Here is a 23,985-nt window from a genome sequence, read left to right as displayed (position 1 = left end):
CACAAACATATAAGTACGTGGTATCACGTAACATTCCGCCAGTGCGGACCGTATTTGCTTCGTGATACATTACCCGTGTTAAAATGGACCGTTTACCAATTGCGAACCTGGTCGATATCGTGTTGATGTATGGCTATTGTGATCAAAATGCCCAACGGGCGTGTGCTATGTATGCTGCTCGGTATCCTGGACGACATCAGCCAAGTGTCAGGACCGTTCGCCGGATTGTTACGATATTTAAGGAAACAGGAAGTGTTCAGCCACATGTGAAACGTCAACCACGACCTGCAACAAATGATGATACCCACGTAGGTGTTTTAGCTGCTGTCGCGGCTAATCCGCACATCAGTAGCAGACAAAAAACGTCGGTGCTGAGAATGCTACATCAACATCGATTGCACCCATACCATATTTCTGTGCGCCATGAATTTCATGGCGACGACTTTAAACGTCGTGTACAGTTCTGCCGCTGGGCACAAGAGAAATTACGGGACGATGACAGATTTTTTGCACACGTTCTATTTAGCGACGAAGCGTCATTCATCAACAGCGGTAACGTAAAGCGGCATAATATGCACTACTGGGCAACGGAAAATCCACGATGGCTGCGACAAGTGGAACATCAGCGACCTTGGCGGGTTAATGTATGGTGCCGCATTATGGGAGGAAGGACAATTGGCCCCATTTTATCGACGGCAATCTAAATGGTGCAATGTATGCTGATTTCCTACGTAATATTCTACCGATGTTACAACAAGATGTTTCACTGCATGACAGAGTGGCAATGTACTTCCAACACGATGGATGTCCGGTACATAGCTCGCGTGCGGTTGAAGCGGTATTGAATAGCATATTTCATGACAGGTGGATTGGTGGCCCGCACGTTCACCGGATCTGACGTCCGCGGATTTCTTTCTGTGGGGAACGTTGAAGGATATTTGCTATCGTGATCCACCGACAACGCCTGGCAACATGCGTCAGCGCATTGTCAATGCATGTGCGAACATTACGGAAGGCGAGCTACTCGCTGTTGAGAGGAATGTCGTTACACGTATTGCCAAATGCATTGAGGTTGACGGACACCATTTTGAGCATTTATTGCATTAATGTGATATTTACAGGTAATCACGCTGTAACAGCATGCGTTCTCAGAAATGATAAGTTCACAAAGGTACATGTATCACATTGGAACAACCGAAATAAAATGTTCAAACGTATCTAAGTTCTGTATTTTAATTAAAAAAACCTCTCTGTTACCAACTGTTCGTCTAAAATTGTGAGCCATATGTTTGTGACTATTACAGCGCCATCTATAACAAAGCGAAAAAAGTGGTTATCTCCATGTTATAAGCTCCATGTAAACTCCGCGGCACGGCCCTAGTAATTTTAAGGGCCGTGCTCGCTGCCAAGCGCCGCCGCCGCCATCTTGCGCGCGCAGTAGCGGCGCGCGAGCCGGCCGAAGTGGCCGAGCGGATCTAGGCGCTACAGTCTGGAACCGCGCGACCGCTACGGTCGCAGGTTCGAATCCTGCCTCGAGCATGGATGTGTGTGATGTCCTTAGGTTAGTTAGGTTTAAGTAGTTCTAAGTTCTAGGGGACTGATGACCACAGCAGTTAAGTCCCATAGTGCTCAGAGCCATTTGAACCATATTACACGAATATGTAATGAAAATGTGGGTTCCTATTTAGAAAAACGCAGTTGGTATCCGTTTGACCTATGGCAGCGCCATCTAGCCGGCCAACCATAGCGCCATCTGGTTTCCCCCTTCAAGCTAGACAAATTTCGTTCTTTGTGGTTTTTTCGTTTTACGCTTATTTCGTGGGATATTTGACTCGGTCACGATCAATGGACCGCCCTGTATAACGCACGTTTTTTTAATGCTGCGTAGCTTTTTATATTACAGTTACAATAGCTGGTACGTATTAATACTTGAGATTAATGTCCTGTTGATGGTGCCTGCTCGTAATTAATTACATAAAACGATGTTTGCTGATTGAGAAGACAAATGTTTTGCACAAACTATAAAATACAGATTTGCGGAACGCAGCAAGTCTGCGTCCGCCTTTCATGGAATAGAAACTCGCCTAAAACAAACAACTGGAAAACTTTTTCCCTGTCAACACAAAATTGAAAAATCAAATTACACTCCTTATTGAAGTTACAGTCTGCCAATCGAGGAAATGAAGGTGGGTGAGTGTACTTTAGTGATTCTCTACAACATCCGGTCTTGCACAGCACTGAGCGATTTCTCTGAGTCCACATGCACGATTGTTTCACATTATATCTCCTAACACTCATGCCACTGCAATTACAAATCAAATTTCGTAAAATATATTTCCCTCTACGCAACAGCATTGTAAATGAACAATATTTTAGTGCTACTGATCAATCTGCTAAATCGTTTTTGTACAGGGCGATCAAAAAGTCAGTATAAGTTTGAAAACTGAATAAATCACAGAACAATGTAGATAGAGAGGTACAAATTGACACACATGCTTGGAATGATATGGGGTTTTAATAGAACCATAAAAATACAAAAGTTCAAAAAACGTCCGACAGATGGCGCTTCATCTTATCAGAATAGCAATAATTAGCATAACAAAGTAATACAAAGCAAACATGATGTTCTTTACAGGAAATGCTCAATATGTACACCATCATTACTCAACAATAGCTGTAGTCGAGGAATAATGTTGTGAACAGCACTGTAAATCATGTCCGGAGTTATGGTGAGGCATTGGCGTAGGATGTTGTCTTTCAGCATCCCTAGAGATATGTCGGTCGATCACGATACACTTGCGACTTCAGGTAGCCCCAAAGCCAATAATCGCACGGACTGTTGTCTGGGGACCTGGGAGGCCAAGCATGACGAAAGTGGCGGCTGAGCACACGACCATCACCAAATGACGCGCGCAAGAGATCTTTCACGCGTCTAGCAATATGGGGTGGAGCGCCATCCTGCATAAACATCGTACGTTCCAGCAGGTGTTTATCAGCCAGGTTGGGGATTATGCGATTCTGTAACATATCGGCGTATCTCTCACCCGTCACGGTAGTAGTTACCTGCTGTCCAGCGCCATCTGTCGGACATTTTGTGAACTTTGTTTTTTTCTGATAAAACCCCATGTCATTCCGAGCATGTGTGTCAGTTTTTACCCCTCTATCTACATTATTCTGTGGTTTATTAAGTTTTCAAATTTATACTGACTTTTTGATCACCCGGTATATTGAGAGGTGCGACATTCACCATCCAGTATAGTGCACTGTATTTCTATTAGTTAAATATTCCTGGACTACAGGCGCAAAATGTATTAGAATGTCACAAACTCCTTCCATGTGCTGCACACCAAATCTAACGTTTACCCAGCGATATTCTGTTTTACTGACATGTATGACAAGGGCTCTTAGTTTTAATAACAGGAAACATTCCAAACTAGAAGGTGGGTCAGATGGTCATGGTATATAAGGTCTGTGGACTATAAATAGTGATAGAGGTCTATTCCTGGAAATAGCTTCCCACAACAGTTATATCGTATTCCTTCCAGCACACGAGACAGCTATGCAGTTCTGCGACCTTGATTCAGCCCAGGCGACCTCTGTTTATAGATGAATTTACAAAGTAACACGACTCCAGGATCATATTATTAAGCTGCTTTTTACAACTCCACGGTGCTGCTAGGTATATTTCACGCTATGGCATATGCTTCTGTGTGATATGCACTGTGTAACAATGTTCTGTGACACGTTTGGGGGATCATAAGAAGACCACAATGGGCTTCTAGAAGCTGGAAAGTAGTTTGACGAATTTTGAAACCGGCGGAGTAGCTGCATTTAACTGCAGTTCGTTTGCTATATTGGTTAACTTGCATGTAGACTACCTGGAACTCGACTACACATAGTCAGACACTATTTATGACTGTATAGACAGATCACTGATTTTACAAAGTGCCTGCATAAAACGTAGGACACGAGGTACTGGCGCAAGCAAATCTGTGAGGACGGGTCGTCAGCCGTGCTTGGGTAGCTCAGTCGGTAGGGCACTTGCTCAGGAAGTTTGAGTCTTGGTCTGGAAGACAGCTTTAATCTACCAGGAAGTTTCATATCAGTCCACTCCTTGACTGAAGATAGAGTTGACATTAGGGTGTGATTTATAACCTCTGTGTTTGCCTCTACACAAACATTAATAGACTCTTAAGAAATGGTGATAGATACAAATCCTACGGCTGACAATATATCACGTACCGATACTTTCCGATAAATATAGTGTTACTTCTACCATAACTGTCTGATAGAGCGACTTGGGTTTACTAATAGCATCGTAGACTATGTGATCTAAGGTATCCAGCCACCTCCAAACACATACGTTTTTCACATTAGCTGCATTGTGCTGCCACCTACTGCCAGGTACTTCATGTCAGCGACCTCAGTAGTTAAATGGCTCTGAGCACTATGCGACTTAACTTCTGAGGTCATCAGTCGCCTATAACTTGGAACTACTTAAACCTAACGAACCTAAGGGCATCACACACACCCATGCCCGAAGCAGGATTCGAACCTGCGACTGTAGCAGTCGCGCGGTTCCGGACTGAGCGCCTAGAACCGCGAGACCACCGTGGCCGGCTCGACCTCAGTAGTCATTAGACATCGTGAGAGAGCAGAATGGGGCGTTCTATGGAACTCACGGACTTCGAACGTGGTCAGGTCATTGGTTGTCGCTTGTGTCATACGTCTGTATATGTGATTTCCACACTCCTAAACATCCCTAGGTCCACTGTTTCCAATGTTATAGTGAAGTGGAAACGTGAAGGGACACACAGAGCACAAAAGCGTACAGGCCAACCTCGTCTGTTGACTGGCAGACTGCCGACAGTTGAAGAGGGTCGTAATGTGTAATAGGCAGACATCTATCCAGACCATCACACAGGAATTCCAAACTGCATCAGGATCCACTACAAGTACTATGACAGTTAGGCGGGAGGTGAGAAAACTTGAATTTGACGGTCGAGCGGCTGCTCATAAGCCGCACATCAAGCGTCACTTGGTGTAAGGAGCGTAAACATAGGACGATTGAACAGCGGAAAAACGTTGTGTGGAGTGACGAATCACGGTACACAATGTGGCGATCCGATGGCATGGTGTGGTTACGGCAAATGCCTGGTGAACCTCATCTGCCAGCGTGTGTAGAGCCAACAGTAAAATTCGGAGGCAGTGGTGTTATGGTGTGGTCGTGTTTTTCATGAAGGGGGCTTGCACACCTTGTTGTTTTGCGTGGCACTATCACAGCACAGGCCTAGACTGATGTTTTAAGCACCTTCTTTCTTCCCACTGTTGAAGAGCAATTCGAGGATGGCGATTGCATCTTTCAACAGATCGAACACCTGTTCATAATGTACGGCCTGTGGCAGAGTGGTTACACGACAGTAACATCCCTTAATGGATTGGCCTGCGCAGAGTCCTAACCTGAATCCTATACACCACCTTTGGGATGTTTTGGAATGCCAGGCCTCAGTGCACCACTCCGTGAACAATGGGCTGCCATTCCTCAACAAACCTTCCAGCACCTGATTGAACATATGCCTGCCAGAGTGGAAGCTGCATGAAGGCTAAGGGTGGGCTAACACCGTACTGAATTCCAGCATTACCGATGGAGGGCAGCACGAACTTTTAAGCCATTTTCAACCAGGTGTCCTGATACTTTTGATCACATAGTATATCTGTGTGATCAGCATGTCAGTGCCGCAGGTCTACCATGATGCAACAGTGGTCTGCTTGCACGTAATACCCTACTGTGATAAGCTGTATCAAATAACTACACAGAAGGATAGAGTGGAGTTTCTGCATCCTGCAGACCAATGCAGTATTGCTCTGACGATTTTACTTCAAGATAAGGATGCAACAACTGTTGGATGGCATTAAATCATCAATATGGTCACACTCAGAAGACAGTAAAGAAAGAAATCAGCTGCATATGTACAACATAAAACACACATAAATTTGTACAAATGCATGCTTTGGCAGCAATATCCATTAATAAAATATCCTCAGGTTTCAAACCGCTTCAAGTGTTCAACTGCTCACGAGCTATCGGCAGAAATCTCCTCTGCCATTTTCATGTGGTTGTCTGTCATGCAAATGCTACCGCCATGCTTATATAGCCACGCCCCCACCAGTCACATCACTGGTGCCCAGTCCCGCACCGTATATGACAATGCTACAGTGGCACGGCCACTGCGCCCACATTGCCTTGGACACAGCTCCTGCAAAGCATTGGTGTTTTTATTGCAACATCAGTGACACCTGTCATATGGCCTCATGAACATGAAAAACAGTTAAGAGTTCCTGGAACACTTCAACAGCATCCACGACCACAAAAAGTTTATGATGGAAGTAGAGAGGGGGGGGGGACAGTTCCGTGCCATTCCTGGACGTCCTTGTCTGCTATAAATCCAATGAGTGTCTCCGTCACAGCGTTTAACGCATGCCCACCCACACAGATCGATACCTACACGCCGCTAGCTACCACCACCCAGCACAAAGACGGTCTTTTCTGAGCACCTTCGTACATCGAGCCAAAACCATCTCTGATGCCACAAATCTGCCAAGGGAACTGAGCCACTTACGCAAAGTTTTAAAGGAATATGGTAGCAAAAACAGACAAATTTTGCATTCAATTTAATCTAATCTGTGAAATCAGAAGGCCTCCAAAGAATACAAAGATGTGTTTTTACTGTTTTGTGGCACAATAACAAGGAAGATTCCTGAAGTAACCTAAAATCGACAGTCTTCAGGTCTCCAGCAAGTAATGAATCCTGCGAAAGGCGATATAAGCTTCAGAACTCCTGGAATATACAAAATACAATGTGGGTGTGGTAGTTTGTCAGCCAGACTGTCCCCAACACTGTACAGTGCTGCACAGAACATGAAAGGTGTTTCCGACTACGTTATCCCGAAAAAGTCTGCTGTAGCAGAGCATGAACTGGAAAACGGACACCGAATTGCATTCAATGATACTTGTTTTATTATACAGGCCAATAGCTTCTGGGACAGCGTAATAAATGAACAGAGATCAAAACATCGGACAACACCTTTAATACAGACGGTGGATTGCAGCTGAGTATGTGCTGGGATACTGTGATCGGGGAGTTGAAGCGGGTGTGGTGGCCATGTCACCAAAACATTGTTGTATATTGTGCAGGATGAGGCACCAGTTATGTCACTAGCGGCAGCGCATGGCAGTGGTATTCACATGACAGTCAACCACTTCACAATGGCAGAGATCTCTGCAGAAAGTTCATGGACGGGTAACTAGTTGGCATGGCTTGAAAACCGATACTTTCTTATCAACTCGTATTTTTGGTGAGGTTCTGCCAGCTCTATGCATACGTTTCTCAAGGCAATTGTTGGGTGTGAGGGAGATATTGTGGTGATCTACTGTTGGGTTTAGTCGTGTTGTGCTGTTATGTTCTGTTCTTCTCATTGTTACTGCAAGATATTGTACGTTCAGATGTCAAATGCTGCTGTACTGCATGTGACTGCTTCTGTCGAGGAGTTCACCTACAGCTTTTGCAGAATGATAGCCACGACTTTCTTCATTTATTTGATTGTGTGGAAGCATGCAACGTCCGCCCATGTCGCGTGCACCAACAGAGGAAGCATGGCCAGCAACATCGGTCACTCCAAGCTATCACACAAAAATGATGAAATAGTTTCGGTTATGATGCTGGGTTTTGTGGCAGTCGGGTTGTAAGATGTAATGACCTTCACATGCCTTTTTCTATCCTACACGATTAGAGTTGTTACCGGTAGCTTCGAAGTACATGTAAGTGGTATGGAGATGCTTTGGGAACTCAAATCGGAATCCCTGGATGGAAGGCGATGTTCTTATCGAGAATACTATTGAGAAAATTTAGAGAATCAGCATTTGCAGCTGACTGTAGAAAGGTTCTGCTGCCGCCAACATACAATTCGCATAATAGCCATTAAGATACGAGAAATCGGGGTTCATATGGTGTCAAACAGTCGTTTTACCCTTGCTCTGTTTGCTAGCAGTATAGAAAAGGAAATGACTAGTAGTGGCACAGGATACCCTCCACTGCAAGCAGTACATTGGTTTACAGAGTAAGTATGTAAATGTATGACACATTGACCAATGAGTTGTAGGTCTCATGCCTCCTCCCAGTACACTCCGTGTCTAACATTGTTACATGACACTTTACATAGAAACATATCAAACCATAAACTAACAACACTTTAGCCATGGCAAAACAGTTCTATGTCTTTGCACGAGTCATTATTTCTCTATCTTCGAGGTTCTTATGCGAGATGTTTGTTCTGATGCCTGTATAACTTATCCAGCCATAGTGTGTAGAGCTTGCCAGCTGAATGTATATCAGGTGGTGGAAAGATATTTCCTACATTGGAACATTAATTGCGCTGCATTCTAGATGACTAGAGTATGACATCAGTTCATCTTAGAGGAGGATGCCTAGATGAGAGGTGGATGGAAGACAGATTCCTTGGAAACATTAACAAGCTGTTATATCACCAGCACCACCATTCACCATAAATGTGTGTTGATCTCTCAGTTTTGTCGTCATCATCGTCGTTGGATCTATAGCAAAAATGAGAATGGTGGGCAAATCTTAATCTACAGTTCAATATTGCAATCAGTGTGTGTGTCAGAACTTACGATCAGTGTTAAATATAGTTCCAAGATGTCACCTGGAAATGAGGGTTAATGCTTCTTTAGGTGGAAATTTCAATATGTTATTGTTGATTTCAGTATAAAAGTCAAATGAAAATTCAACGTTTTGTTGTGTATACATCTACCATGTCGTCATTTTGAAAAGACTGCAGTAGTATCCCTGGTCTCAGATCCTTACAACATCAAGCTGCACCAGTATGCACTGGTCAGTCAATTCAAATACAATTTTTGTGGCAGGTTGCTCAGTCAGGCAATGATAGTCATGTGCATTTCTCACTGTATGAGGTGCTGCCTGCTGCTCTATTCTTATGGGTGACAGCAACTTATTGTTAACGGTGCACCACACAGCAGCCCTGCGACTCACAGCACACAGTGTGATGTGTGACGATCGTGGAGTGGTGGTGGTGGTGGCGGCGGCAGCAGCAGCAGTGTGCAGCGATCAGGTAAGCTAGTCCAGCTATGGAATATCAGAACCATTCCATTGCCTTCCTCTAACACAACACGATGCACTCCTATTCTAAAATTAGACTACAATTAAGTCAAAAATCTTGTCTTAGGAATACATCAGAAAGCATGCGGACTGTGGTGTGAATGCACTGCCTTAGAGAACAAGGTGCTGACCAGATCACATAAGTACGTATTGTAGGTGGTTGGTTTGGGGGAAGAGACCAAACAGCGAGGTCATCGGTCTCATCGGGTTAGGGAAGGACGGAGAAGGAAGTCGGCCGTGCCCTTTCAAAGAAACCATCCCGGCATTTGCCTGGAGTGATTTAGGAAAATCACGGAAAACCTAAATCAGGATGGCCGGACACGGGATTGAACCGTCGTCCTCCCGAATGTATTGTAGGTGAAAACAGCCTCTATGTAGCAGTAAACTTGAGAGTCATGTGACGACATGCTGTGAGCTCTAAGCAATACTGGTAGTGAGTTAAGACGTGGTGTGTCAACCTGAGAAGATGCCTCCAATGTGGCACGTAACCTGTCCCACCACGGCACGGCACGGCTCGGTGAGCTGCAGCGGAGAGGACGTGAACCAGCGCCCACAAGTTGACCAACAGTCAGTAAAAGATAAGAACAGTGTTCAAATGAAGATGCATGTGAATACCTCTCCTACTGCTTTCTCCTCCCTCCCCCAGCTACATACATCAGTGACAAGTGTTTGAGAACCATACAGGCTGCATCGATGGGCTATATAGTTTTTAGGTTAAGATGAGTGCGTTATAGTTTGACAGCCAGCAGACGTCCCATAACTTGAAACTTTTGGTAAGTGGATTTTTAATTTAGACTCACTGTCATTTGGGTTAAAGTACATTTTTCATGTTTCCCAAGACGTTAACTCCAGTCATGCAGGCTGTAATTGCAGTGCTATCACAGCAGCATACTAGCACTTGGAATCTGAACTTCTGCACTCCATTCAGCATTAAGTTATCGAATCTGTAGTACACGCATGGTGTGGGTCTGAACTGAGCTGTCCCCTGGTGCACGGTGGCATGACTCCAGGGCGACTTGGTTGGACACGGACTTCACGATCAGTCTGTATGTCTATCCTCCTGATTTATAGTTTGTGGCACTTTGACCATTCAGTTATGTAATAAAATGAAACACTTGTACTGTTGTTTTGATGTTGTTATACTGCAATGAGATTTGATGACTCAGTACACCATCTTCAGGCCTTAGCTGAAGCTGATAGGGTGAACTCTTATTCATACGCTATTCCATCAGTGGCTTACAATATTCTGATGTCGTAGAGGCAGGCTCAGTATTCCATCTCTGGGACAGTATGTCCGAATTCCACACTGTTATAAGTAGCCCAACAGGTCTGAGTTGGATCATGGTGTCTTAGAGCTGCACTAGAATGTCTCAACTGCCATGTGCAATAGCCATCTTGTATTCCAGGTCAGCCATCTTGAATCCTCATGTCATAGGCTGGTGCTAACATTTCATGTCGCCGATTGTGACATCACAGAGCCTGCACCCAGCATTCTCAGTCTGCCAGCATGACAATGTGTTGTCTTGAATTTTCCACCAATTTATACTTTTGAACGAGTCTTTCTTCTTTAGGAAACACACTAGATCAATTGGGCTATTTTTTTAATTTCCTTTTAGTTTTGAATTTCCCACCAAAACCTGAATTCTCTCCTTTTTATACATAGAGCAAATGACCTTCGTCATAGGGAAAGCAGTGGGGTAGGCAAATCCCATGAATCTTGGTGCCATTTGTCCATGAATTTGCACTAGTATAATACTTCTGTTTTGACTGCACCAACTCAGAAGCCTAAAATTTTTAAGGTACAAAAGACCCTAGACCTTGCTAATTGACATAAATTTGAACTTTATATCTGCACTCATTCCTGAGAAAGAGTGGTTTTAACAGTCAGACAGATGGACAGACAAACAAGGTGGTCCTAAAAGCGTTCCATATTTACCAACAGATACAGAAGCCTAAAACATGAAATATATAAATTCCCCGACAGGTGCTAGAACAGATTACAGAACACTGCATAGTTTTTCCTGCAATTGACCACCATAAATTAACATTGCTGTGATTATGGAGGGCACTGAGGATGTTATTTTACCCATATGCTCATGAAACCAATCTAGTTGCCACTTGTGGATTCATTTCCAATAGCTGTCTATCTTAATTCTCAAGCTATCTGTACTACTGAAGTATATTTGCATTCACACACTTCACAGCAAATTTTACATGACTGCAAACAATAACTGAGATGGCCATACTGAAAACAAAATTAAGAGATTGGACTTGTGCTAAACATCTCGCAAAATCATGTCCTATAAAATGGGAACGCTGCCAGCTCAAAGGCTCTACAGATAGTTTACACTACTGGTCAAAAGTTTTTGATCATCTATCAGAACTATGGATTTGTGGTTAAAGAAGGATTTCATTTCGAATATTCTATCATATTCTGACAATCATGTAAAAACTAAGCACCTCTGTTACACCTGACTGTTTGGCTAAAGAAGCACTGAGAAGTATCTACAACACCACTGATGTGCCTTTACCTAAGATGGTTTCATTCAAACGGATCTCATTCCTTCTACTGTCTGTGTAGCAATCAGTTTGCATGAGCTTACAGTACACTGTGTGCATCTTGCAGTGTGCTTTTTACACCTGATCAGGGTCATACCATTATCTCCTAAATGGACGTAAGTAGGAGACTGGAATTTAAAAAACATTATGTAATTGTAGTTCTGCATAAGGAAGGCTAGTCTAGTGTATCCCAATCTACAGTAGAGTATACATTGCCACAGTTTAAGTAAACGGATGTAAATGCAAGTGTGTTGCAAACTAGAAGACACCAGATAGCATCCTGCAGTGAAGATCAATTCATATGTGCACCATGTAAATGGTAGAGGGCTCTTACAGTACCTGAAATTCACAAGGAAATAAATTGTATGCAAACAGCTCCAATCTCCACTCAAAAGCACAATGCCATCTCTGTCAACAACATTTAAGGGGCTTACAATGGGCCCAGCAACATAAAAACTAGAGTTTACAGCAGTGGCCCAAGTGTACTCACAGACAAATCTGTCTGAAGTTTCTGGAAGCCATCATTGAATGTCTGTTAATCACCTTTGTGGAGAACATATAAAGAATCAGTGTGTGATGCCACGATGAAGCATAATGGAGGGTTGGTCGTGGTGTTGGGATGTTTTGCAGGTTGAAGTCAAAAGCCTAGTTGGGAAGCATAGTGAAGGAAGAATATCAGAATCAACAATGCAGTTCCATCGGGCAAAAAAATTCTGCAGCAGAACAATGGTCCCAAACATGCTTCTATATTGTGCAGGAGGTATGTCAGTATAAAAGAGAAATGTGGGGAACTGAAGAATATGCTAAATTCCATTCATTTCTTATGGGATGAACTTGACAGCGAGGTCAGAAAACTGAGGTCATTTAACATTGAAAGGTCTGCGTAAAATTTAAGCCATATTGTGTTTTACTTAGGGATAGAGGGAGAAAATATGTAATTTTTATGGTGTGTATATTGAAATTAAGTATATCATGTATGACTGAAAATTTCTGACCGGCAATGTAAGAAAATGTATACCTCAAAGATCTAGGCTATATTAAGCCCGAGATTTACTGCTGTATAAAACTAGGATGAAGAACATGTACCGGAAACTTTTACTGTCCAAAATGCCTGTGAACTTAGAGGAATACGAAATGTAAAGATCACAAGGACATGGTTGTAGGTGGTAGACTTTGGTTGAGTAAGTAAACACAATGAAGTCCACACAAAATGTTGCTTGCAAGACACCCATGTGACCCTTTCTAGAATAATGCACAAGCATGTGGATCCCACACCAAAGAGTACTGAATGTGGATATTGACTGCATACAATGAAGAGCAGTATAAATGGTCACAGGTTTGTTTCACCCCTGGAAAAGTGTCAGAGATGATAAAAAGATGAAATGTCAGATGATTCAAGAGAGAAGCAAACAATCCTGTAAAACCTTACTTGTAAACTTTCAAATATCTGTTTTACATGTCAATCTACACTTGCCCTATGTATACCAGGAACATGAAGACAAGATTAGAATTTGTTAAAGCATGCACACAGTCATTTAAGCAGTCATTCTTCTAGTGCTCCATACATGACTGGAACAAGAAGCAGCTCTAGTAACTAGTAAAATGTTACGTACTCTGTCATATACTGCACAGAGGTTTGCAGAATATGGATGTAGAACAAGAGTTTTCCATCAGTGTGTTCTTCGTGTTTTAACTTACGACTGAGGAACCAGGGGGTTAAGAGAATTCACAAAAGCGAAATTTAGAAAGCACAGGCGTGAAAAGATCAATACTAGGTCTACGCTGAAGAGATTGCAAAAGTGACTATATTCATGTCAGTTGTGTAACACAGCGGGTTGAAACACTGCAGTGGAAATGGTAGGGCATGTTGCAATACGAAATCGTGGAAGGACGACGAAAGCAAACCTCCAGTTGAGCCCAAGAAAGAAATAAAAATATAAAAAAAATTTTAAAAAATCACCAGACAGCTGGCAAAAAGGACTGCATAAGAGCCTTGGGTGTCAACTAGCAGCAGTCAATTCGAGAATGACAGTGGCGTCAGTTTTCAAAAAATTGCTGCTCGACTTGCTTTCACACTGGCGACTTCATCGTGGCGATTCAGCTGCGCTGTTTAATCGTTGCAACACCCGACTACAGCGCGCTTGAATTGCCGTACACACGATAACCGTGAGGCTGAAGATCTGTGGTGAGAGCTGTCGTGGCACTTGGGCGAGCCTGGTACGAAAGGTAATCTAAAGAGGAAGCGTTGCTCTTTGTTTTGTTATTTAGAAGAAAATACGTCGACGAAAGTGTTGGATTTTCAAAGTCCGGAACAAATTTTTTACACGTCTCCTCCAAAGCATTACTTTTTCTGATCTTACTGCTGTAATCATTTTCCAAGTTCCAAACAGCAGGATGACGTTCATTTCAACGACGATGAAAAGTTCCACGTCGAAAGCCGTTTTTGTAGCAGGAAAGTGCACAAAATTCTTTAAAACGACAAAGTAAGTCACGTGATTCGACAACCGCAGCAAAGACTGACAAGACGTGCGGGCGGCAAATGTTTTAAATTTAAATATCGTGCCGGAGCAGCTTTCGATTTTTTTCAGGCGGATTATCGTCACACATATGTCCCATGTAACAGTTCTGTAAGCTCAAATTTTTAAACAATTAGTACAAACGCAACCGTGTTTCTAGTCATTAAGTACGATCCAAATCGGAGATTAAAACATCGAGGGGGGGGGGGGGGGACACGCTTGGTGCTGGTCAAAGGTATATGAAGTAACTAACGCCGTTAAGTACATCAGAAGAAAGAGTGTAGTACACTTTATTTGAATTAACTTTGAGAGCAACCGTCTTTTGTGTATTATAGCTCCTCTAACTTCCATGCTTGCAAAGTAACGTATTACACGCGAGCTGGCTGCTGAAACCTAGAGTTTCCGTGATAAAATACGCTTGTAACTGAGACACAAAAGTATTTCAACACTCCTACTAGAATTCTAAAATGACAGTGTCAGAAAACCATGATAAGCGGTATACAGTACTATATAACTCTCACTACCGGTATAACTGGCAGCGTTATACAGACAATAATAAAAACACAAGATTACGCATTCAGTGCTGAGACGTGAACGACTTTAAAAAAGCAAACTGCCAGGCGTACGGAGGAAATTTCTTCCAGTTTAACTTCGAGAATGTCTGCATCACGTGGGCTGCATTTGCTGAAAGTTGACGAAAAGCAAACGCGTAAGAGACTTTTCCCCATGAATTCTATTTTAGAAACACAACTGACTTTGTGCATTAATTTTCACTATGGTTAATACTTGGCACGCCAACCTGATGAGGGCGTCTTACGATAAGATGTTCCGTATTCCGGAGGTCTGAAATGAGGGCTATTATTCATCACTGGGGCTCTTTTAGTAGAACTGCCAACGAAACTGATAGCCAGGCCGTGAAGAAGTGCCACCTGGAAAGGCTCGCTTCTGGCTGGAGGCCCCCACTAAAATTCAATTCAATTCATTCACTTCACCACTACAGAAACCGACTGCTGTGGCGGAAAAGAGGATAGAATCTGATGTAATGTTCGTGACCAGCGTTTTCCTTGGATGCAACAGAAATACCTATTGATTATCTAACTATAAAACTCTTTGTACTTACTGGATGAAAAATTACATGCAAAGATACTGTAAGTACATTGGAAGAGTTACTCACCTTTCTCCAATAGAATGTACTTGCAATAGAGGTTCTTTAAACACAGGAAAGCTGTGGGATTTAAGTAGAAATTGTTGGATTTTCCACCCTATTCGACAGATCTGGCACTTCTGGGTTCCAGCTTATACCACATTAAAGAAATCTGAGGCTGTAAAAAAAAAAGGCCAAAAAATGTTGTCGCAGTCACAGATGAATCCCACTTCAAGGACAGGGACAAAGATTTAATAATTATATCCTTCACCAGCATGCAGCCCTTTTCACTTTTACCCTGTACATTTACAGAACAGTTTTGTGTTTACATGTTTTAGCGTTTTACACCATAAACTGTTCTGCATATAAACTATGCTGCAAGTCATCGCTACCGGCCTACCATTGAAAGAGTGTGTGTGTGTGTGTGTGTGTGTGTGTGTGTGTGTGTGTGTGTGTGTGTGTGTAGGGGGGGGGGGGGGGTAGTAGCATACTCTCACTTCATCTATGCAAGTACACGGAGGAAAATTTAATGACTACACTCCCTCTAACTGTAAATTCCATTTTAGCATACTATTTACGGAGATGAAGCTAACCAATGCTATACTTACACTACTAAACTTTTGCTAGAGCCATTATACAATAATTCAGAAATGATTTTGGAGGTTCTATGAATGTATTGATAAATAATACATTTCTGGATGTCCAGCCAAATCTAAATTGCCAAACTACCTGAACAACTAATTAAGTACAGATTTTTATAAGTTTTAACAACTTATCTTTCATTAAACTACGTTTGTGCCACTGTATTTAACTTATGTTGTCATTAACAAAATAATAATAATGCCAAAAAAGAGTATTCACTTATCCTGTATAATTTCCACTTTCTTTAATATTTTAGATTATATGCAATGAAGGTGTGTGTTAATTATGCATTTTTTAATCTGTGCTTTCTTTTCCAATGAAACTTCATTGTTTACTTTTCCAAGAATGACAGACTTGGATACGTTACTATTCAGCAGAGTCATTTACTGCAACTAGAACTCACTAGAATAAAAAGCAAAACTAGGCAAGGAACTTACAGGTAGCAGCTAACAAAGTCCCACCCTACAACAATAACATTGCAGTACACACTTCATTTAACATGTCCCCTCAGATAAAAAACCTGATGGTAATGACAGTAAATGAAAATCATTTACTATCTGAAATATCATGTACACCTTATCTAATTCTACAGGTGCATTTTGACTTTTCTGATCATCACTATCAACAAAAATGACTGTCAGCATATGACAGCAGCTGCCATGCCAATTTTGAATCTATCTATTTTAATGACATTTTTAATATTACATTTCCACTTGGCACAACTATGTTTCACATGCAGCTTAACAGCATGCCAGTGTCACTGTTTTAACTTTTTCCCTAGCTGCTTCTTACACTAAGCTGGAAAAGTTATGGTATAGTAATGCAGTATGGTTCAGGACCATTAACACTCAGGGCCATGGCAGGTGCAAGGAGTCTAAGAAAAGTGACTATTCAATACAACTTTCATTGACTTGATATTGGTAGGAAATAGCTCTGGAAACACCTTTTTAAACAATTTGATGCAGTCTGACACCAAGTAACACTACTTGTAAGCAGTGTAACAAACTGCGCTGATGATGCAAGCACTATGAAAGTACTACTAGACACCTTTCCCTTGATATGTTACTCTATAAAGATTCATTGTATCTGTAAAAAGAATATAGTAAAACTATAATACAATAGCACAAAGTAAGAAAAATAGCAGCTTCATAACTGTCATACCTCTAAATGTGACAAACAGTATATTACAACTCTTGGCCAGGTTAAGAGTGTCAGCAGGTAAATTCTCAGTTTGAAGGAGAATATGCACAATAGCAAGCAGCACACAATCTATAGATGCAATGTTATAACAAGTTTACAAAAGTCAACATCTGGCTTGCTGCTGCTGTACCTATTCAAAAAACAAATGTGTAGCAGCACTTTCTTACAGCAAAGAGCACTAGATTATTTTGATACAGCATTAATAAACTGCCTCCATCTATTACAAATTCATTACAGCCATAAATATTTATGTATGTGAACTATCCCTACAACAAATGAAAAACTTTGTAGTATACACTCACTAGACAGAGCTATGCCCAAACAAAGTAATGCAGTTAAAAATAGGACACAAATTCTAGTTTTTATGTACAGAACTCCATCGCAAGGTGGGTTAATATGATTACTTTCACAATGTACGGCACTAGAACAAAGTGTTGCACTGCCTTTCCAATGCTCGTATTATTTAATATCAGACACTGTACCATAATAACTTTTTTCTTCCTTGATTGCAACTTGTTCTCTGTCACAACTATCAAGTTGCCTATATTCTGTTACAAAATCTTCAAAGGCAGACCTGAGTATGATTTATGGACAGTATATGAAACCAACCAATTATGCTTTTACATTTGATACTGTTGCAGCAGCCACACAAACGAGTCCATATGATTAAAAACAAAATTTCACATTTTCCAAAATTAATCTGCAAGAGATTCATGGGACTGGCCAATCACCAAAAACTAGAAGCAAGTAGATTTCAGATTCAATACATGCTGAAAATCTATTTATGACAAAGTATCGAAACTAGCCCAATAATATATAGCAATGCATGTTTATGTGTCTTGTTGATTAACTGCAATAACTGTGTGACAGTGGACACTAGGTTGCCAGATGTGCAGAATGTAAACAATTTGGCACAATTATCGTCTGAGTTAACTGTAGTGTAGTTACTACCATCACCATGCAAATATTTAAGAAGTTTCAGCATGCTGAACAGAAGTAAATTTTAAAGCACCAATTCTATAAAACATTGGACATACAGAAAAATGAAGACTACAAGTCACTACCAGAGAGCTTTCACATTTCACTACATTTACAAGTTTTGATCTTATAGAGGAGCATACTATTCTATTGTTGGTTGGTTGGATTGTCCTCTGTAGAACAAGTTGGGAAGATGGATGTGGAAATGCAACAACATTAAGTAATGTTAACTGTTATTTAATTTGAGTTTCAGTTTCTCACACATCTTACAGATGACAAATACAGTGTACAGAAATGCACAGCTATCAATTCTGTAAAACAAAAACAATTTCTGAGTGTCACCAGCACTCAAACATTTAAACAAATTTCTTATAAAAGATAAACAATACAACAAAAAACATTTGTATAAAATAGAACTCACAGGAATTTCTGATTTTATTACACAACTCCCTGAACTTCAGCAGGTAAGGAATGTTTGGCAGAAATTATACAGCAGTTGTAGAAGACAACTGGTATGATAGTGTCCATATTCAACCAGAATTATTCAATTCTGTTTTTTCCACACTTCAATAATACTTCCAACACAGAGTCCTTCAATAAATAAGCAACAATAAAGCACACTATGTTCCAAGAAAGGAAAGGTAAATATAACAAGCTTAGTTACCTGAGGAATGAAAATGTTTCATATAAATGCAAATGGGTCCCATAACTATGTCAGTATCTTCAATAGGCCCAAAATTTCTAAGCTGCATTCATAACAGCCATATTTCCTCAGTACATACTATTGTGAACAACTAGACTAATTTATATTCCTCTGGCAATTTAGATGTGTTCACATTTGCCTTTCCTTTATGAAACAATGCCTTTAAATTTGAAAAGCACAGAATTTGTGTGTAGCGAACTACACAGCCATTTATTTTTAAGAACACATCTGTCACTCGACATTTATAAGCCAAAGAGCAAACATGTCAAAGCAAGACATTACACATTACTGTACCTTGGCTTTGCTTCCTATATACTTTGCAGAAGCTATGCCATTTGTTGTTGTAACCTTTGACTTATGCCCACCATCAATGTATGTCTTGTAGAAAAACCTTGCAAACAAAACGAAATAACTGAAGTACATCGCTATAGAAAGCTTTATATTTGTGCGTGAAATGTGACACTCTTGCTGCCCTGCCTCAAGGATCTGGTGCGCCCAAATATTTACCGCACAGCCAATTATCATTTGAGTTAACTGTAGTGTAGTTACTACCATCGCCAACTGACGTGGAGGTCTGTAACCCATAGCTCGCAGTGCATAATAGGAGTACATTACCGAATGCACAAAGTAGTTCATCACAATAAACCATCTTGCTGAGGCAGTGTACTCGGTGTAACTGTACCAAGAATACAGCAAAACTGTAATATGATGGTACCAATGAAGAAAAATCAGAGGCTGCTTTCGTAACACAATGAACACTGTGTCTCCAAGCTCTGGTAGTTTTGATAGCACAAACATCCACGTCCAGAAGCCAGACACTCTGTCCTGCTCAATGAAGCTGTTGCAAAGAGAAAAGAAAAAAGTACTGTAAATGAAATCTGACGATACAATTTCAATTTCATAACAATTACAAAACACTGATTTGACAGAAATTACAGAATAAAGAGCACTGTGTTAAGGAAAATTGTGCTAAATACCATTCTGGCTAAAAAGATCCAAATGTAGCAATCGTCATGTTACAGCAAATAATGCAGATTTAACTCACATTGTGATTGTTTTATTTTTTTCCCCCGAGTGCTACACTTTTGACAGTTTGATGACGCATGACTGTTCCATTCCTTTGCGAAGAAAATCACATTGAACAGGCGTTTTCATAACCATGTACCCAGGGTGAATGTGATTATGAAACTTCACATCAAATAAAAACCCACTTTATTTTACGTGAGACAACTGTCTCTACCGTATGAAACAAACGCTTACAGCGGTTTTATTTTGACAGTAACTTTGGAAGACTAATTCCCAGTACATAAAGATGTCTAAGCATCAGTACTATTGTGTTCATGGCGCCTTTTTGCCTTACTGTTGGAATGAATCCAGTGTACGGCACTTTACGCATCAAGTCTTGGCAAAATTCACACTTGTACCACGACCACCCTCCAACATGATTATTTCCAAAACATATGACGAAAATGTAGAGCACAGAAAAGTGTGACACTATATACAGCTATCAAACAGCTGTAAAATTTTGTTTCAATCACTGAACAATCCCTCCCCCTCAACTGGTATATCACTTTGATACGTAAAACTCATTCCAAAACACTTCGCACAATACTTCAAATTAGTCTTTTCTTTCGTACAAATTATGTATACGCAAGTCTTCCTTGGCAGTGCACGTTACTGCAATTATCAGAAATGGAGCTGTTCTACATGAGACACACGAAAGAGCATTATGCTTATTGCGATCGCATTAAGCATCGCCCGACACACATACTGTACAGTAGGGAGAACCGGTCATTGAGGTAGCTGGTTTCACACACAAAAATCTCAAGAATGGTAGTTTCGCCCCACTTCCGCTTGTTCTACTCTTACCATAAAAAGCAGTTTTCAGTTTGATTGACAAAGTAAACGTAGATGTCTATCCCTTAGTTTCTTAATGAATAGCAAAGTAAATCGGAAACAGTTTCGTACTCACCTTGGAATACACACGGAGTGATACAGACCGTAATTCTTTAGCACATGAAAAAATTCTGGGGCTGTTCGGCATGCGCCGATTATGCTAAAAGCTGCGAGCATTGTATTCCACAAAGATAGAATCCCACGAAGTTCGAATCGTGGGCGGCTCTGCATATAATGCTGACCAACGAAAATGAATATCATATAAATCCCGCAGTAATAAAACCCATTGGTCCAGTTTTTTGTCATCCATACTCTGGTGTCCTGGTGCTCAAATTCTTCTTCGAAGTTAAACACGTATGAGTAATTTGGCAAAGTTATTTCCATGTAGCTGTTCATCGTAGATGGCTAAGATCTTGAACCGGCAAGAAAATTTTTCTTTGGTCGCTAATTTCCGCAACGTGCACGATGCCGATAAATAAGCGTATAACATCAAACCACTGCAGGCAGTAGGAGATAATCACAACACTTCAACCCTACCGGCACACTATCGGCACGTAATGAAGATACACACTTTCTATTTTACTAAGTCGAACTGATATTTCCCGGCAGGTGAGCCGCGTTCAAAGACCCTGTAGCGAGTCGCTACGTTCTTCTAACGCCGCTCTCCTCCTTCCCTACTACCTCCAGCGTTGCGCCTTCACTGACTCAACAACCGTCATCCGTTCCATTCAGTATTCACAGATTTCGCCGTCTGCCACCAGATGGCGGTAAAAACCAATCAATGTTTGTCACTGTCAAAGAACATCCTAGCAAAATTCATGCTCCGTATCAGTGACAATACTTTCACATTTTTCTAAAGAAAATGTGTTGAATACAAGAAAGATTGGCTGGAAACCTCATTGATATATCACCCAACTAGATAGTCTCGGTAATTGCTTGCGAGTAAGAAATTAGCAATGAAAATCTGCCATGAGTAAAATATGCTATATGTTATCTCTGTATATCGCTGTGTGACATCTTTGATCGTGTTGGGGGCAGGTGACTGTGTACTGTGTGTATATGTTCTTAGTTGTGATGTTTATATGTGATTTGGCATAATATTTATTATTTTGTAAACATGCCACCAAATATAAACACATACATTCGGTTAAAGGAATCTATAATATCAAAGTCTAACTATGTTAGTCCACCAGAACTCAATAATTTTGTGTTAGAATACGCGCAGATAATAAACTCAAAAAGACGTTGTAGCTCGATAAAAAATTTGGAAGAACTGATTTGTTTGTTAGAAAAACGAGATTATATAAGCCCAGACAACGTGAAACCTCTGCTATGTATTAGGGACAGAATCCGCGATCCACAACGCTTGCATTCGTTCAGTAATAATGGAGATTCAATATCAAATGGAATCGACGACGATTTTTATGGTATGTGATAACATGAAAAGTTTCTAAAATTATTGACTGAAGTAAACCGTCTTTATAATATGGTGTTTTGCTGTGCATCTAGGAAGACAGATGTCGAACAGTACTGAGAGTCAGAATGACGTCTTCGGAACGCGATCTCTTCCGCCTAGAGGTTCGTAATTGTTGTTGCCTCACTAAAGATAAGGTAGTATAGAAGATCCACCTGTTATTTAATAAATTATATTTTTATGATGCGCACACTGCCCTAGCTCTGCACATTGTACCTGACTGTACTTTGTAATTTTAAATTTAGTTTTTTGTAAAGGAAGTAAGAAAATCTAAGTACATTGTGATTAACACTGAAGTCACATAGCCATAAATTTCTTTACGGTGCCGTGCTGTCTATATACAGAAAAGAATATCAAAAAATGCCCTGCATGTAGACAAGTACTGCTCATAAATTTCCTTGTTCGTTTATTGCCATGTTTGGGTAAGCAGTCTACTGTGTATCTTTGCACATTACAGTTTTGATTCAAGATGGATTTACATGTTCATTTATTGTTAGATTTTAAGTAAGTTCTCTGTATTTTGTGACTTCATTGTTGCTGACACTTTTCTCTTCTCTGTTAAAATCAGAGTGGGGAAGTAGAGCACAGGAAAATAAAAATGTGCCATTTATATTAGTAGAGTGATCCAAACCTTGTTATTTTTGTTTTACAAGTTCCAGAAAAACTTTTCACTTTACAAAATTTAAAAGGCTTTCGTGCTCACTTGTTCACAAACTGCCTGTTGGCTTCTGTCTTGGGTTTTTCGGCCGACACTCGTCTCATGATTTTTCTAACATTTCGCCATCATGAGTAGTTGGCATTGTCAAAGTTTCACCTCCATTGCTGGTGGTGGACTGGTGAAACATTAGAAAAATCATCAGACGAATGTCGGCAAAAAAAACAGAGACAGAAGCCAACAGGCAGTTCATTACTTTTCACTTTGCTTATTTTATCGCAAAACCCTACATCTTACACTCTTCCCCTTCCATTCCTCATCTTGTCGTGTTGTTGTTCTTGTTGTTGTTGTGGTGATCTTCAGCCCGAAGACTGGTTTGATGCAGCTCTCCAAGCTACTCTCCCCTGTGCAAGCTTCTTCATCTCCTTATAATTACTGCAGCCTACATCCTTCTGAATCCTCGTACTGCATTCATCACTTGGTCCCCCTATATAATTTTTACCCCCCACACTTCCCACCAGTACTAAATTGGTGATGGCTTGATTTCTCAGAATGTGTTTTGTCAACCAATCCCTTGTTTTAGTCCAGTTGTGCCACAAATTTTCTTGTCTCTCCAGTTCTATTCAGTAACTCCGTAATACTTACATGATCCACCCATCTAATTTTCAGCATTCTTCTGTAGCACCACATTTGATAGCTTATATTCTCTTCTTGTCTAAACTGCTTATCGCTCGTGTTTCACTTCCATACATGGCTACACTCCAGACAAATAGTTTCAAAAAAGGCTTCCTAACACTTTTCTTACCATTACCAGTCTACATTTTATATACTGTCTACTTCGGCCATCATCCTTTATTTTACTGCCCAAATAGCAAAATTCATCTGTTGGTTTAAGTGTCTTGTTTCCTAATCTTAATTCCGTCAGCATCAACTGAATTAATTCAGCTGCATCCCTCATTTTTGCTTTTGTTGATGTTCATTTCTCGTATATCTTCCTTTCGAGGCACTGTCCATCACATTCAAC

The 23,985-nt window shown here is 40.8% G+C and overlaps 2 protein-coding genes across 2 annotated transcripts in view; one reads left to right on the top strand and one right to left on the bottom strand.

Annotated features, from left to right (window-relative positions):
• Positions 1 to 18,454: 18,454 nt before the first annotated feature.
• On the bottom strand, positions 18,455 to 21,572 carry LOC124711406 (elongation of very long chain fatty acids protein 6). The gene is made up of 2 exons (XM_047241465.1): positions 20,909 to 21,572; positions 18,455 to 19,774 (listed from the first exon to the last, which is right to left on the bottom strand). Exons 1-2 carry the CDS (start codon positions 21,226 to 21,228, stop codon positions 19,222 to 19,224), a joined length of 873 nt encoding a protein of 290 aa, XP_047097421.1. The 5' UTR covers positions 21,229 to 21,572; the 3' UTR covers positions 18,455 to 19,221.
• Positions 21,573 to 21,842: 270 nt separating this feature from the next.
• Positions 21,843 to 23,985, top strand: part of LOC124711407 (fas-associated death domain protein) — a 55,796-nt gene continuing 53,653 nt past the window's right edge. The window contains exons 1-2 of the mRNA XM_047241466.1: positions 21,843 to 22,259; positions 22,342 to 22,410. Of these exons, the coding sequence (XP_047097422.1) occupies positions 21,950 to 22,259; positions 22,342 to 22,410 (379 nt within the window). The 5' untranslated portion in view covers positions 21,843 to 21,949. The remainder of the gene's footprint in view (positions 22,260 to 22,341; positions 22,411 to 23,985) is intronic.

This window comes from Schistocerca piceifrons, chromosome 8, assembly GCF_021461385.2.
Source record: "Schistocerca piceifrons isolate TAMUIC-IGC-003096 chromosome 8, iqSchPice1.1, whole genome shotgun sequence".
Lineage (NCBI taxonomy): Eukaryota > Metazoa > Arthropoda > Insecta > Orthoptera > Acrididae > Schistocerca > Schistocerca piceifrons.
Note: the sequence above shows the minus strand (reverse complement) of the source record. Positions and strands in the feature narration are given on the sequence as shown.